This window comes from Panthera onca, chromosome D3 (genome assembly GCF_046562875.1).
Source record: "Panthera onca isolate mPanOnc1 chromosome D3, mPanOnc1 haplotype 2, whole genome shotgun sequence".
Lineage (NCBI taxonomy): Eukaryota > Metazoa > Chordata > Mammalia > Carnivora > Felidae > Panthera > Panthera onca.
The window spans coordinates 90,638,084-90,654,267 of NC_138350.1; the positions used below are offsets into that span (position 1 = coordinate 90,638,084).

The 16,184-nt window shown below is 51.8% G+C and overlaps 1 protein-coding gene across 5 annotated transcripts in view; it reads right to left on the reverse strand.

Annotated features, from left to right (window-relative positions):
- Nucleotides 1-16,184, reverse strand: part of ZNF516 (zinc finger protein 516) — a 124,583-nt gene that overhangs the window by 70,502 nt on the left and 37,897 nt on the right. For 3 of the 5 annotated variants that reach the window (XM_060614104.3, XM_060614105.3, XM_060614103.3), the window contains exon 2: nt 7-1,945. In XM_060614104.3, the coding sequence (XP_060470087.3) occupies nt 7-1,768 (1,762 nt within the window). In that variant the 5' untranslated portion in view covers nt 1,769-1,945. Of the gene's footprint in view, nt 1-6; nt 1,946-4,996; nt 9,828-16,184 lie in introns of those variants that run through there. The other 2 variants (XM_081790837.1, XM_060614106.3) reach the window with 2 other exon arrangements.

Here is a 16,184-nt window from a genome sequence, read left to right on the forward strand (position 1 = left end):
GCTCACCTGGAGCCGGGTCGACCGCACCGTCCTCTCCGCTCTCGTCCGCAGCCTCGTCGGCCAGGCCCGAGCCCGGGGAGTCGGCGGCGGCACCACAGGCCGAGCCCGGGCTGCTGGGCTGCGAGGCCGAGTCGCCCTCGCTGAGCGAGCCGCAGCGCGCACGGGGCGCGCGCTCCCCGGGGCCGTCGCGGTCCCTGCGCGCGCGGCGGTGCACCCGGGAGTGCAGCACCATCTGGTGGTACGTGCGGAAGATCTTGCCGCACTCGAAGCACTCGGAGGACTTGCCGTGGCCGGCGGGGACGGCGGCGCGGCGGCTGGGGCGCGCGGCCGGCCGGGCGTCCAGGGGCCCGGGCGCGGGGTCCCCGGGCGCGCCCGCCCGCTTGCGCGGGGGCCCCTGCGCGCCCGCCTCCGGCTCGCGCTTGCGCTTCTCCTGGCTCACCAGGATGTACTCGCGCCGCTCCTTGTCGAAGGCCACGTCCCCGGCCAGCGCCTCGTCCCACGCGCCGTACTTGAGGTACTCGGCCGGCTCGGCCACCTTGCCCCGGGTGGCCAGCTGCCAGGCCTGGTAGCTGTTGACCGGGTCCAGCTCGGCCACGCGCCGCCCGGCCTGCCCGCGGGCGGGCGCGCCGGCCACCGTGGGCCGCAGGTTCAGGCACTGAAGGAAGAGCTGCTGGGAGTCCGGGGGGCCGCCCTGCACCACGGCGCCCTCCCCGGCCGGAGCCCGCGTCCGACCGGCCTCCACCCGGCGGTGGATGGCGTTGTGCGCGTTCAAGCTGTCCAGGTTTGTAAACAGGTTCCCGCACTTGGTGCAGACTTCGTAGAGGGACAGGCCAGCCACGATCATCTCCTCCTGCACCACGTTGTTGATGGTGGCGACGGGGTCCAGCTCGCTCCTGGGCTTGTTCTTGCTCCCCGTCTTGGGGCCGTGCGCCTTCATGTGGTTCTTGAGGAACCACGGCTCTTTGAATCTCCGGCCACAGATGTGGCAGCCGTGGTCGAAGGAGCCTCTGTGCTTCTTCATGTGAGCCTTCAGGAACCAGGTCTGGCTGAAGGCCTGGCCGCACACCTCGCAGGGGAACTCCCCGGGGGTCAGCTCGGGCTTGCCGTGCTCCGCGTCCGCCTCGGCACCGCTGGGCACCTGCGCGGTGATGTGGTCCTTCTCGATGTGGCTCAGCAGGGACTCCTCCCGGAGGGTCACGTAGCTGCACAGCCGGCACCGGAAGGGCTTGTGAGCCTGGTGCACGTGGTTCTCCAGGTCCTTCCTGTGCTCAAACTTGCACTTGCAGAAGGAGCACTGGGCTGCGGCCTGGCCCTCCCCCGGGGCGCCCGCGGCGCCCTCCGCCTCCTTCTTGCTGCTCCTCAGCAGGATCTTGCTGTTGTCCACCTGGGTGGCCCCGTTCAGGATCCTGTTGCAGGCGGAGGTGCTCTTCGTGGGGCTGGTGCACCCATCCAGGCCCTCAGACACCCGCAGCTCGCCAGCCTCCGGCTCGTGGCCCTGGACCAGCGTGCCTGTGCGGTGGCTGCGAATGTGGATCTTCAGGTTGCCCTTCTGCGAGGCCCTGTGGTCACAGTAGGGACACTTGTAGGGCTTCTCCCCCGTGTGCTTGCGCATGTGCTGTGAGAGGGAGCTCTGGAAGGGGAAGCTTTTGCCACAGATGCAGCAGCTGTGGCTCATGGCCTTGTCCCCGTCCACCTCGGGGCTCCTGCTGGCCCTGCCGGGGCTCGAGCCCCTCCTCAGCTCCACCTCGGCCTCTCGGCTGCGATCCATCTCCGCGACAGGGGCTCCCCGGCAGGGGCGGGCACGGCTTTCTGTCGCACAGGCCTGCCAGACGCCGTCTTATCTCTCCATTTTCCGACGGGGCCTTGGCTTCCCGGCTGCAGAGACGCACCTCCCAGGACGACGTGCGTCTCCTACCTGGAAAGCATGGCGGGCGGCAGAGAGCACCTGCAACACAAGAGACACGGAGATCTTAGGAACACAGTTTCCCACATGAGCAGGGACCCAGTAACATCCTCGGGGAGCGACGGGCGGACTCCTTAAAGATATCAATCCAGTCCAGGTTAAAGGAGACGCCAACAGAAATTCAAATCCATGTACAAGCAGCTGCTTTGCTCTCAAAGACCAAAAGTTTAAAGAAAAAAAATTTTTTTTTGAGATTTGTTTTTGAGAGAGACCGAGTATGAGCAGGGGAGGGGCAGAGGGAGAGGGAGACACAGAAATCCAAAGCAGGCTCCAGGCTCCGAGCCGTCGGCACAGAGCCCGACAGGAGCCTCAAACCCATGAACCATGAGATCATGACCTGAGCCGAAGTCGGACACTTAACCGACTGAGCCACCCAGGCACCCCTCAAAAACCAGTAGTTAAACAACTACTGACAATGATTGTGTGCTGAATCATTAAAATAAATAATTGCTGGGGTGCCTGGGTGGCTTAGTCAGTTAAGCGTCCGACTCTGGGTTTTAGCTCAGGTCATGATCTCACAGTTTCATGAGTTCAAGTCCCACGTCGGGGTCTGTGCTGACAGTGTGGAGCTTGTTTGGGATTCCCTCTCTCTCTCTCTCTCTCTCTCTCTCTCTCTCTCTGCCTCTCCCCCACTCTCACTGTCTCAGTCTCTCTCAAAATAGGTAAATAAACCAAAAAAAAAAAAAATTAATAAATACTTGTAAATGACTTCATGCTAAAATAATTTTCTCCAGAAAATACCAGATCTTTAAAGAGAGACTCAGGTGCATGAAGCTGTAGGCAGTGTGAGAAACACAGACCACAGACCCAAGCAGGGTGGGCAGGAATGGGGGCCCAGGGGAGAGGACCAGGGAGGAGAGTTAGAAAGGACCCAGAGGCACAGCTGGTGCCCAGGACAAGTGAGCCGCAAAGGCAGTTCACACCTACACGTACTGTTGTGTTCAGATGTTAGGGAAACGAGTCTTCAGCTAAGAGCACAGGTGATTTAGTGAGAGAGAGGCGACCAGGGGCAGAAGCAGAACCCTGAGCTCACGCAAGGTCTGTGCTCAGGACCAGACACTTCGTGGTGTGCCTGGGCGTGAGACCACTGCCTCCCAGATAAAGCCCAAACCCTACGGCCCCTTCCCCTCCCGGTCCTGTCCTTGTCCTCCTGCACCACTACCCCACCCCGATCCCGAAAAGGCACCCTGGGCTCTGGCTGCAGGACTAAGTCCCAGTCCCGGTACAGAGTACCCTCCAGACGCCGGGAGTCATGCAGCAACCCCACCCCCGCCCCCGCCCACTTCACCAGAGGTCAGCCTGCCACAGTGCCTTCCCGCGGAGGCTGGGTCTGCCTCTCTCTGGCGACTGACAGCGGGTGTCACGCCGGGCCTCACTGTCCTGTCCACGGCCAGCGCACCCTCCAGAGGGTGAGCGGCTCCTCTAGGTGCCTGGGTGTTTCCAGCACTCTGTGCACAAGCCAAGGCCACCCAGACGAGGGAGGTGCCCGGCGCCATGCCGGCCACCTGCACTGCAGGAAAGCCAACCCGAATGCCACAGCAAAGCAGAGAGCGCACACCAGAGAGCAAGCGTCTGCGGCAAAAACAGGAATTTCCATCTGACTTGTGATAGGGAGAATAAACAAAGCAGTGAGCCAGTTATAAAGGATGTGAGGGAGGGCGTCTTCCAGGATCCTACTCTGATGGCTTCGAAAGGGAGGCAGGGCCACAGCTCCCGTGGGATGTGGTCTTTCCATCCCTCTTACCTCTAGTCACAAGTAATGGAGATCAGGATTCTGAGGGTCTCCCTGGGGGGCGGGGAGGGGCCGGGGGACTCCAGACTTGCGCCGAGAGGCACCCGGACGGGCAGATTTGCTTTAAAACCAGCCAGGGCACGTATAAAGGAAGCCATGTTTTTACAAACCGACAACCTCATACGCACGACGAGCCCGTGTTACAACATTTACGAAATACGAAGAAGTTGTAGGTTTCTGGTTCTCAGCGAACGTACTGATAGACATGTTTTGCTCACAAATGCAAGGCTGTCTCCCAACAGACCCTGGGGCAGTGACCCCTCGTCTGCTCTGGGTGGTCCAGCCTGCCACGTTTTCACCAGAGCAACAGACCAGGGGAGGGTCTCCGGAAGGTGCCACCACTATGGCTTCTGAGCACCTTATACGTCGTGTCCATCTCACCGCAAGGGTGTGTGGATGCCGCCCACGCTGGCCGCCTTCTGAACAGACAACACAGCTCCTGCCTTCTCCGAACGCCTCCTCCCAGAGACCCTGAGGAGAAATCTTATTTGGAATATGTATTCCAAAACATCTTTTCCAAACCCCATGCCACGGAGTTTCCCAGGCACCTCAGAAACCCATGCAGTGAGAGCAGCAAAGTCTGAAAAGAGGCAGGAAGCAGAGCCGGGCACAGGTACCCTTTCCTCTTTACACTAACGGGTGCACAGAGCTCCTCTTGTTGAGAAAGAGCCCAAAAACATCAATGAGTCCAGTAACGTCAAGAAATAAAAGCTCCCCCTAAAATTGGGCAAGCGAGGCTAACAAGAACTCTTAATGACCATTTAAGCTAACTTAACTCATTTTCTCAAGCTGTTTGGGTCCTGGCACAAGTTTTGTATGGCCGTAGGGTATTTACGAGTTTATAAGGCAAACGATGTGTGCGCATCTCCTTCTATCCCAAGGTTTCTTTTATCTGCCCCCCCCCAAAATGTTGAGTATGATAAAATACACAAAAGTAGGAGTCAAACACACTATCCATAACTACCTCAGTGACCTAATCTGGGTATAAAGATCTTATGAGTTTAAAGAATCATAAAAGAAATAACTTTACAGAGAAAAAAAAACACACTGGAATTTAGGGGCTCTGAAATAATTTTACAGACTCCACTGGACCTCTCGGCTGGTTAACGAAGAGTATTCAACGTCAGACAGTTCTCCAGCCCAAGGGGATCAAACAGCCGAAAACCAGCCACAGCGACAAGGTTCAGGGAGTGCTGGTGCTCAACCACTCGAGGATCACGGGAGGCAACTAACAAATGCACCTGGAAATAAAAGTGCATTTTTTTTCCAAGTGAGAAGACCGCTTCGGGTCATCAGAGATGCACGCTCCGTGGACGGTTTGTTCCTTCCTTCTCTGCCACCGTGTGCTCAGCACCCCCAGGAGCCGTTGAGAGTCAATGCTTCCAAAGCCGGGGGGCAGCTCCGGGGGCCTCTACCCCAGCCCCAGCCACGAGTGTCGCCGAGTGGACCCTGGGAGCCCCGGCCGCCCGCTAGCCAGCCAGGTGGCTCACGGGGGCGACCCTCACAGCGCAGGATCCACTCGTCACATCTCAGGAGCTGAGGGTCACCGGAGCCCCTGGCGAGCGCCTTCCTCACATCCCTGCCACCGTCCATGAAGAAGCACCTGCCCAGGGCGGCCTCGCCGACGGCCTGCCCTACAGGGCACGGGAGGCCAGCAGGTGTGCGCGCAGCCCCGTCCGCCGCAGGGGGGGTGGGAGGCACCGGCCCCAGGGGTCCGGGCTGTGGGAGCCTCCGGCGGGGCAGCCAGGCTGCTGGTCCCACGGGTGCGGCCGCACTTCCCTCTCCGTCCATCGGGGGCCTCAGTCCTCTGCACATCGAGCCAGGCTGCCATCTTTGCTGGCTGAGAAAGCCAGGGTCCCTCTTCGCTGCCTTGATGCACAGAGTCCGAGTCCCCAGCACCCCCGACGCCAGCCGGAGCCTGGACGCCGCTCCTCGAGAGCCCCAACGCCAGAGAACACGGCGTCCTCACGCGCGCTTCCTCCAAAACCAGCTTAAAAGCTTCCCCCAAAGCCAACAGGGCCCTGCGAGGAAGGACACTCACGGCGCCCCGGCCACCGGCAAAACAAGCCCTTCTTTCTCTTTTGTTTTCCGCTCCTTCTGTGCCCACCCCCACCCTTCACAAGCCAGCCCCGCCGTGAATCCCCGAGGGAGCTGCACGGGGCGCACTTTTAAAGAACTTCAGGATATCCCCGGGCGGAAAATACATCCATGTGGAAAACGGGAAAAAACGCTCTGACAGTAGTAACTATTTAAGCCCCGAACACCACTATCTTGAGGAAATCGTAACATCAACAAAACTGGCTCCACTTGAAAAAGCTCCACTCGGTGGCCCTCTTCCTGACGCCCAGGCCCAGGCCTGCAGCCGAGTTTCTTGCAAACCTTTAAAGGAACAGTCACAAAGCGATTCCCCACGACTGGTTCTCTTCCTCATCGGCCGCCAAATCAACAGATCTTTGGGATACTCTTTTCGGCCGCGGACAAAAACTGCCATTTAAGCCAGGGTCGTCCCTTCTTTTCCAAAAAAGAGCAAGAATGCCGTCACCAGAGCTCTCATCTTAAAAATGCACCCCAGGCGGCCGCCCCCCGTTGGCCCCTTCCGGCCAAACACGTCCTGGTAGTGAGCTGCCCGTCTCACTCTCGCAGACACACGAGCACACACCGAATGGGACTTGAGGTTCTCACTGCTCCACGACACCGCGTTAACCCCAAGACACCTCGTGTTACAACACGTGTAGATAAACGCGAGCTCTTTACGCAGACCAGAGCGACTAAAGTCTTCCAGCAACGCGGACACGAAGAGGGAAGGGGTGGAGGTGACAGCAGACACACGTATGTGCTTTGGCTGACACAGGACAACATGTCAGCCCACACGCGTGCACAAACCGTGGCCCCGTTGGAACACGTACTTCGCCCATAACGAATCAGTTCTGTCATCGTATTACAAACTTTTTCCAAGGCTGTCACTGGGAACGTGCCAGACGAGAGTGTAATTTAATTGTTTATGCACAAAAATGGCTTGCTGATTGGGGTTTTAAAATAGATTTCCAACGGATCGCTCACTGCGTGTGCGTTTCTCTGCAGAACAGTGTGAAGCCACTAAAAATGCCTCGTGTGTTTTTTGAAATGTCATTTTGTAGAAGTGGAATCGCATTGATTAAAAAAAAAAACAGACAGGTAAGGGTAAAATGTTTATGTGACAAAACAAAATCGGGTATTCATAACACAAAAACGCACGGGAACGGAGACGGGGAAGGATTTAAGAGGACAATGCACAGAAGTTGCGAAAATAAAACGGGCAGCAATCACATAAGCGAACCACGAGGCCTAAACACACAGCCGGACGGAGGGCCGCCACACCTCACACTCTGTGGGCCTGCACGGCACGGCTGAGATGAAGTGACTTTCTCAACACGCTCACACTCGCTGCGTCTGGGATAAATTTACTCTGTGGGTAAACGTTTCAACGAATAAATCAGTCCCCAAGTGAGGGTCCCGGGAAGCACATGTCACACCTGAGACAACGCAGGAAAGGAGCTTCGGGGAGCAAGCTGGAGCCCCAGGCGGAGGACCTGGGGTTAAGTCCCCCTGCCGTGCAGTGACTCCCGAAAGAGCAAGCCCTGCACACCTGCAGCCGGAAGGGGAAGAGAATCTAGAAGAATCTAGAAGCACCCCCATGCACCCTGCAGTCTCCGCCAGAGTCCCTCCCGGTCAACGGGGTCTGAGAGGCGCCAGGCCGCTCACGGGAGCCTCACGTCTCAAAGACAAGAAACAGGTGCAGGCTCGAGAAACCCAGAAGTCGGAAACGCATGGAAAACCATGTACTGGCAGGGCACCCGCAGGGCAGGTAGATGCTTCCGGAAGGGCGGGGAGGGATGCAATGATCCGCATGGACAAGAGCAGGCGCGGTATTCCAGGGAAGTCGAGGCTCCTTCCGGGACGCAGGGGTGCAGCAGAACTCTAGAGCCGAGCACGACCCCCCGTTGGCGGGGACCCGACCATGAAACCCGATGGGGTCGTCCCGGGCTCCAGCCCCCTCCTCACCAACACCCAGTGACATCCCCGGCGTCCTGCCGGCTGCGCGTTCGATTCCCTCCTGAATCCACAGACCCCTCCAACTCGAGCCCAAGTCCACATCCCAGATGCAGACCCGCGCCCTGCACAGCACTCATGTTCTCACAGAGCCCCAAATTCTCGGACGGGGACCACAGGGGCCTGAGCACCCATGTCACCAAGACGCATGTCCCCGGGACACCCTCTGTGACCCTGTGCTCTGTTCCCGGGCAGATGCGCACACACTTACCTCTGGGCCTCACGCATGTAGTTCCCAACCCGCCTTCTCATCTCACCTGACCCTCCCCCCCAGCTCTCTGCACGCCCCGGCCGACCCCAGCACACATTCTGACACGTTACAATTACCGCTTCTTTAATTGGTCACTTGTGTGCTGGAGGGCATATTCTGCGAGCCTGTGTCTTCTCTCCGCTCAGTCCCCCAAGCCAGCACAGAGCCAAGCTCATTTTGGGCACCACAGCTGTGGGAGGAATTCTAGCCCGTGAGCTTCAAGGCCAGACGACCCAAGATCAAAACTCACGTCTGCCACTCACTTGGACCTGCTGTGTGACCTTGAGGAAGTGTCTGAAACTCTCTGTTTCCCGGTTCATTTCACTTTTTAAATATAAAGGATAATAATGATAACTACATTATAGTCACTTTGTGAGGTTTAAATTAATGAATTCTAGGTGCAACATTTAACATGTGGTAAGCGGTTAACATGTTACACGTTATTATTAATAATCGTTGAATCAGTAAAAGAAATGTCAGTGCAAGACCCAAAAGATACCTACTCCCTGGCAGTGACAGTATTTGGCTTAATAAATTCAAAAGGACAAAATAACAGAAGCTTAGGAAACTGAATTAGAAATCACTAGCGACCCCCACATATTCACAGCGCACTCTTATAGGTCCATTACAAAAGGTTAGTTAATACAACTGTAAAGTCTTTCACCAGCTAGAATCATCCACAGCAGACGTGTTCAGACACATCGTAGCTCCCAAACTCTTCGTAAAAACTAAACTTTAATACAGACTAAGTATTAGAGAATATTTGAGAACTGCTATTGCTTTTGTTAGGTTGGTAGTACAAGAAAACATTCTCAGGTTTGAGAAATGTTGATGAAATATTTCAGAGATGGATTATGAAAAAGAGAAAGACAAAATATATCAAAATGTTAACAACTACCGGATCTACACGGCGGTGTCTGTATTTTTAGTTATCTGATTTCAAAAGCAGACAAAGACCCCACCAAAAAAGAAAATTACAAGCCAATATTCTTGATGCACAGAGATCCAAACATTCTCATCAAACATGAGCAAAGTGAATTCAACAATACAGTAAAAGGTGCGTATACCACAATCAAGTGGGATTTATTCCAGGGATGCAAGGATGGCTCAACACCCGCAAATAAGGCTGTGTGATTCGCTACGCTGAGGAAACGAAGGATAAAATCGCAGGATCGGGCCACCTGGCGGCTCAGTCGGTTGGGCGTCCGACTTTGGCTCAGGTCACGATCTCGTGGTTTCTGAGTTCAAGTCCCATGTCGGGCTCTGTGCTGACAGCTCAGAGCCGGGAGCCTGCTTCGGATTCTGTGTCTCCCTCTCTCTCTGCCCCTCCCCTGCCTCACGCTCTCCCTTGCGTGCGTGCTCTCTCTCAAAAATAAACATTTTTTAAATCACATGATCATTGCAACAGATGCAGAAAAAGCATTTGACAAAATTCAACATCCATTTATAATAAAAACTCAACAGAGCAGGTACAGAGAGAACATACCTCACCATAATAAAGGCCACATATAAAAAACCCCACAACCAACAATCAGAGTTGATGGTGAAAAATTGAAAGTTTTTCTCCCAAGATCAAGAACAAGACAAAGATACTCACTGTCACCGCCCTTATTCAATATAGTATTCCAAGTCCTAATCAGAGCAATAACGCAAGAAAAAGGAAAAAGAAGACATCCAAATCAGAAAGGAAGAAATAAAACTCTCACTATTTGCAGAGGAGATGATGTTATATATAGAAAACCCTAAAGACTCATCAACAAAACTATTAGAATAAATGAATTCAGTAAAGTTGAAGGATACAAAATCAATATACAGAGATCTGTGGCATCTCTATGCACTCATAACAAACTATCAGAAAGAGAAATTAAGAAAACAATCTCATTTACAAATGCATCAAAAAGAATAAAATACCTAGGGATAAATTTAACCAAGAAAATGAAAGACCTATACACTGAAAATTACAAAGATTTAGACACAAATAAATTAAAAGATATTCTGTGCTCACGAATTATAAGAATATTGCTGGGGCGCCTGGGTGGCTCAGTCAGTTCAACGTCCGACTTTGGCTCATGATCTCACGGTTTGTGAGTTCAAGTTCCGGTTTGAGCTGACAGCTCAGAGCCTGGAGCCTGCTTTGAATTCTGTCTCCCTCTCTCTGTGCCCCTCCCCTGCTTGCGCTCTCTCTCCCTTTCCCAAAAAATAAATACACATCAAAAAAATTAAAAAAAAAAAAAAAAAGAATATTGCTAAAATGTCCACACTACTCAAAGCAATCTACAGATTCAATGTAATCCCTACTAAATTCCAATGGCATTTTTCACAGAACTAGAATAATTCTAAAATTTGCATGGAACCCAAAAGACCCCAAATAGCCAAAGCACTCCTGAGAAAGCACAAAGCTGAAGGCATCACACTCCCCGATTTCAAACTATACTACGAAACCACAGTAATCAAAACAGTATGCCATGGGCACAAAAACAAACACACAGATCAGCGGAACAGAACTGAGAACCCAGAAAGAAACCTACATGTAGACAGACAATTAATTTACAACTAAGGGGGCACCTGGGTGGATGGGTCAGTTAAGCGTCCAACTCTTGATTTCGGCTCATTTCGCGATCTCACGGTTCACGAGTTCAAGCCCTGCATCAGCTGACAGAGCAGAGGCTGCTTGCAATTCTCTCTCTCCCTCTCTCCCTCTGCCTCTCCCCTGCTCGAGCTCGTTCTCTTTCAAAATAAATGAATAAACGTTAAAAAAAATTGTTTTTTTAATTTACAACTAAGGAGCCAAAAACATACAATGGCGAAAGCAGTGTTCCGATAAAGGTGTTGGGAAAACTGGACAGGCGCATGCAAAAGATTACAACTGGACCACTCTCTTACATACACCAAATTAACTCAGAATGGATTAAAGACTCCAACATAAGACCTGAAACCATGCAACGTCCTGGAAGAAGACACAGGTAGGAAGCTCCCTGACACTGGTCTTAGTGATGTGTTTGTGACTCTGACTCCAAAGGCAGGGGAAACAAAAGAAAAATAAACAAATGAGACGACATGAAACTAAGAAGCTTCTAAACAGTGAGGAAAACCATCATCAACACAGAAAGGCAGGGCCCCTGGGGGGCTCGGTCGGTCGAGCATCCACCTCTCGATTTCAGCTCGGGTCACGATCTCACGGTTCATGAGATCAAGCCCCTCATTGGGCTCTGGGCTGACAGCTAGCAGCCTGCGGGGGCTGCTCGATCTGTCCCTCCCCTACTTGCACACACACGCGCACGCTCTCACTCTCTCAAAATAAATACACTTTTAAAAAAAGGCGACCTACTGACAGAAGATTTTTGCAAAGCATAAATCCAATAAGGGGTTGAGATCCAAAATATATAAAGAACTCCTACAACTCAACAATGAAAACAACAAACAAACCGATTAAAAAATGGGAAGAGGATCTCAAGAGGTGTTTTTCCAAAGACACAGAGATAGTACACGAAAAGGTGCTCAATGTTGCTAATTACTAGGAGATTATAAATCAAAACCACAACGAGAAACTACCTCACGCCTGTCAGAATGGCAATTATCAAAAAGACAAGAAATAACAAATGCTGGAGAAAAGGCGACCCTTGTATTCTGTTGGTGGGAATGAAAAACAGTATGGAGATTCCTCAAGAAATTAAGAAAAGATACACGATATGGAAGCAACCTAGGTGTCCATCGATGTACAAATGGAGAAAGAAGACGTAGCATACACACACACACACACACACACACACACACACACACACACAGGAATACTACTCTGCCATAAAAAAGATGAAATCTTGCCATACGAGGCAACACAGACGGACCTTGAGGGCATTATGCTAAGCGAAATAAGTCCGAGAAAGACAAATACTGTGTGATCCCATTCATAATGTGGAATCTAAAAAACACACGAAGAAAACAACGTGAAAACAAACTCAGAGATACAGAGAACAGGTTGGTGGTTACTCAAGGGGGAGGGGGTGGGCAAAATGGGGGTCACTGTGCCCCGACCGATGGTGACCGGGTTTTCGGTAGCGATCACTATGTCGTACATACAGGCGTCAAATCAGAATGCTGTACACCTTACATAATGTCACACACTGACTGTACCTCCTAAAAAGGAGAGAGTGTTGGAATATTAGAAGCACCTCAACTCTAGCAAATAACTGTAAATGAAGCACCTCAACTCTGTTTGTTCCTGTTCATTGCTGAGTCTACACGGGGAGTGTACAGATACTATTCTCTCAAGAATAACTCCCACTCTCGGCCCCAGTAAGTAACAGGACTGAAAGAGCTGCTCAGGGGAAGCGTGGGGGACCCTGCCCCTCCCTGCCCCTCCCTCCCCTCCCCCACTCCCGCCCCCGCCCATCCCCCTCTCCGGGCCTGGAGGCAGCTCAGAGGGCTTCCTAAGGAATGCAGTTTGAGAAAATTACCCTTTGTTAATTCTAGTATTCAAGATTCCAAAAAACAGAAAAGTCACCTGAATAACAAACTGTTCACATGAAAAGCAGTCTTTTAAGAGAGGGCTTGCCCACAGAAACTCGGGAATCCGCCCAAAGCTGGGTCCCGGCCTTCCTGCCCAAGGCACAGGCCGGCTTTCTGGCTTCGGGCTCCCAGCGATCCTTCCCACGGCTTCCCGAGGCAAAAACACAGCAATGCACTTGAGGTCTTCCTCCCCTGTTTTAAACAGTCCCTTCCTAACCAGTTAAATATGGCATGGCCAGCGTGGGGGTGGGGGGGAGGGGTAAGGTAAAACAGTCCGGGTTTTTACACAGCCGAATCCACGGGAAATCTTGCCGTTTTCTGCTCTGTGGAGGAAATCAACACAAAGCAGAAGCCGGTCGCTTTGGGACCGATTTCCCCAAAAGGATCAGAGGATCCCATCAAAATCTCATCCCGCAAAAGGAATCCAAAGGCTGATTTGCAGACAACCTCTCGAATTTTTGAGCCCTTGGCATAACAGACCAAGTGTGCAAGTGTCTGTGAACCGGTGGGAGCGCCCCGCTCGAGGGGTGCTGGGAAACTGGAAGGGGAGCTTCCTGCTCCGAGCTGGGACTCTTCAGTGGGAGGAAGCCGCCCTGCAGCTCGTCCCGGTTCTCAAGTAACTCTCTAGCTGAGCACGTTCCCAGTTCTGGTTCGTTAATGGGCCGTATCACGCCAGCAAAGGGGAGGTTTGCTCTCCCCAGCGCCATGGGGTCACTCGTCCTGTCCCCTCCGGGTCACCCTCTGGGGCAGCCGGGGCTTCTGGGAGGCGGGACCGGCGAGCGGCTGCAGCCGAATCTGTGAAATCCCAAGAAGCGGCCAGGCCGGGAAGATGCCCTTACAAAGAAAACAGCTCACAGCACACAGGACGCCCGGGATATTTACGGGAGTGGTATGGCTCCAAGAGGCAAGTCATAAAATCAAAAGAATGAGTCTCCGGCCCAGGCTGGCGGCGCCCTTCTGAAGGCGAGTCCCCCCCGAGCGGTGGGTCCTGCCCGCGGCTGCAGGGCCAGCCCAGAAACACAGGCCCCCGGTGGGTGCTGGGCCCGGTCTGCTCAACATACAGCCTGTTTGTTCGCCTGCAGACAATGAAATGGGCTTTACTGGTTACACTGTAGAATTATGAGCCATGAATTAAAATACATCATTAACATCCTGCACAAGCTTATCTACTGCTGAGACAAAAAGCCTATTCTTTGAACAAATGGGGAGAAATTCCCTGACAACAATGAGGAGTCCCTCTCCGCACACACCAATCTGCCCGAGATTAACAATCCCAGGCTTATAGTCCCCCGCCCCGGGCCCGAGCCGCCCCATGAAATGATGCATTCACGGCTGGACAGTAAGGACCCAGGCCTCACAGGGCCTGGAGGCCGCCTCGCACAGGCCAATCAATAATCCATTATGAGCAAACCACATTTCCACTCTAATAAGAAGAAATGAATAAAAGGCCACCAGAATCAGCGGCATTCACAAGAAACCCCACCCCACCTCCCCCACTAGGGAAAAAGGGCACAGACCCACTATCGCAGGGTGTAAGGAACACACAACTGCCCACGGGCAGGCCCTCCTTCCGAACAGCCAAGAACAATGTGCTCAGACATTTCTGCCAAAAGCACTCATTTTAAAGGTAAGTCTCAAATATGCTTTGTTCAGAACACGAGACTGGGGGGGAGGGGGGGAATAAACCATCAACACGACAGTGAGGAAATCCCATTTTTGTGAACAAAGGTTCCCTTTGAATTGTCCTGCACCCCCAGACGGAGCAAGAGCCAAGCGCAGGAGTCCCCAGATGTAACGAACCGTCCGTACTAAGGTTCTACTACGCAAACGCCACAATTTTCCGCCAGACGCCCTTCAATTCCGTGGCTCAGACCACGGCCGTGGCGTCATCATTCCGTTTACAGCAAAAACGCCCGCGTGACCTAAATGCGATTCTGCAAGTAGGCTACCTTTTATGAAGTTGTTTACCACGGCCTGTCAAACGCCCAAATAAATTCCAGAAAAGAAAGATACCATTTTCACCTCCAGACAGAAGGTCGAGACGGGAGAACATTTACTAACAGTAACGACCGTATACACCAACATATTTCCAAAAGAAAATAATAAATCAACATCGGTATAAACGCTGCCCGTATGGTCCTTTTCCTAAAATAGAAAGATGGGTAGTCAAGTCTGACCTTAACGCGGGCACGAAACACTCATATGAATACACAATGTAATTATTGATTACACTCAGGAGAGTCCACAAATAACCAGCGAGGATGTGGGAATTCTCCTTCCCCAGTCATTAATAACAGATCCAGAAAAATCCAAAGTAGTCATGGAGACTTTAATAAAGAGGCATCCACGTGAAAACAGGCAGGGGCTGGATTTTTAATATCAAAAGGGAAGAAGCATCTTTTCACTTGTTTTCTCCTTTGCTTCTCCAAATGAATGCATAGCTGCGGCTGGCTCTTCGCTATTTCCAAGGAAATAGGTTATTTCCAAGGACCCCACGTAGTGACTTTATCAATCTATTTGTCCCTAAAAAAGTGAACTTCTCAAAACTGAAAAAGAAAAAAAGGAGAGAAAGAAAGAAAGAAAGAAAGAAAGAAAGAAAGAAAGAAAGAAAGAAAGAAAAGACCCAGAGCTTGCTCTATAATGTTCTGCAGATAAATGTCCTGTCTGTCCTGTGGGAGGCCCTGGTCGGCCACAAAGAGCTGGGACCTGGAGGTAAATCCAGCATCCGGGAGCGGCAGGCACCGCCAGTGTAGTTAATGATCTTGTCAACATTTCCATTAAGAGCCCCATTTCCAGAAGCTCAGACTGCGTGTGCCCCAAACCGGGCAGCTCAGCTCAGATGAAGTCTGCAGCCACGGACAGACTGCTCAGCATTTTACAAAAACAGAGAGCAAATCACTCGCTTCGTTATGTGAACCACAAAAGCAGTCGAGCTTTTGACTTGGGACTTTTTTTCACATGCTACATCAAGGCGATGAAAGCCCAAGTTTCAAATAATTCAGAAATACCGAAAACTTGGGGAATACCAGAGAAAACGAAGACCCATAAACTTCCATTTTTAAAGCAAACACGGAATATCAGAAGGCCTTAGAGAAATTGCCGGGAAAATCCCATTTACAAACGGCTTGTAAGTTTTTACGGAGCCTAAACCCACAAGTGTAGAAACTCTCACAAAATCAGTGTCTAATGGAAAATTTTTTTAAAGAAATTATCAACAGTGAAAATTAATCCTGTGTAGAAAATCTTTTTTTTTTTTTTTTATTTATTTTTTTTTTTTTACTGTATAACAAACACTCCCTGGTCTACTGGACATAACTTCTTAAAATTTGTACTCATTGACTGTAAACCATATTTTAACAGAAGTTTGTTTCTACAAAGAAGCTATATTTTACTGCATGTAAACCAATAACAAAGGACAGCATTTGCCACCCCCCCCCCCCATTTACATTGGCCTATTTTCCAGACTTTTGCCTTAGTAAGAACACGGACTACAGTGAATACCTATCTGACATTATCGCTTTCCTCTGTGCTTTTTGTGAACAGCCTGGTAGTCTCCACCATCAAATAAAGAATTGTACCCAAGA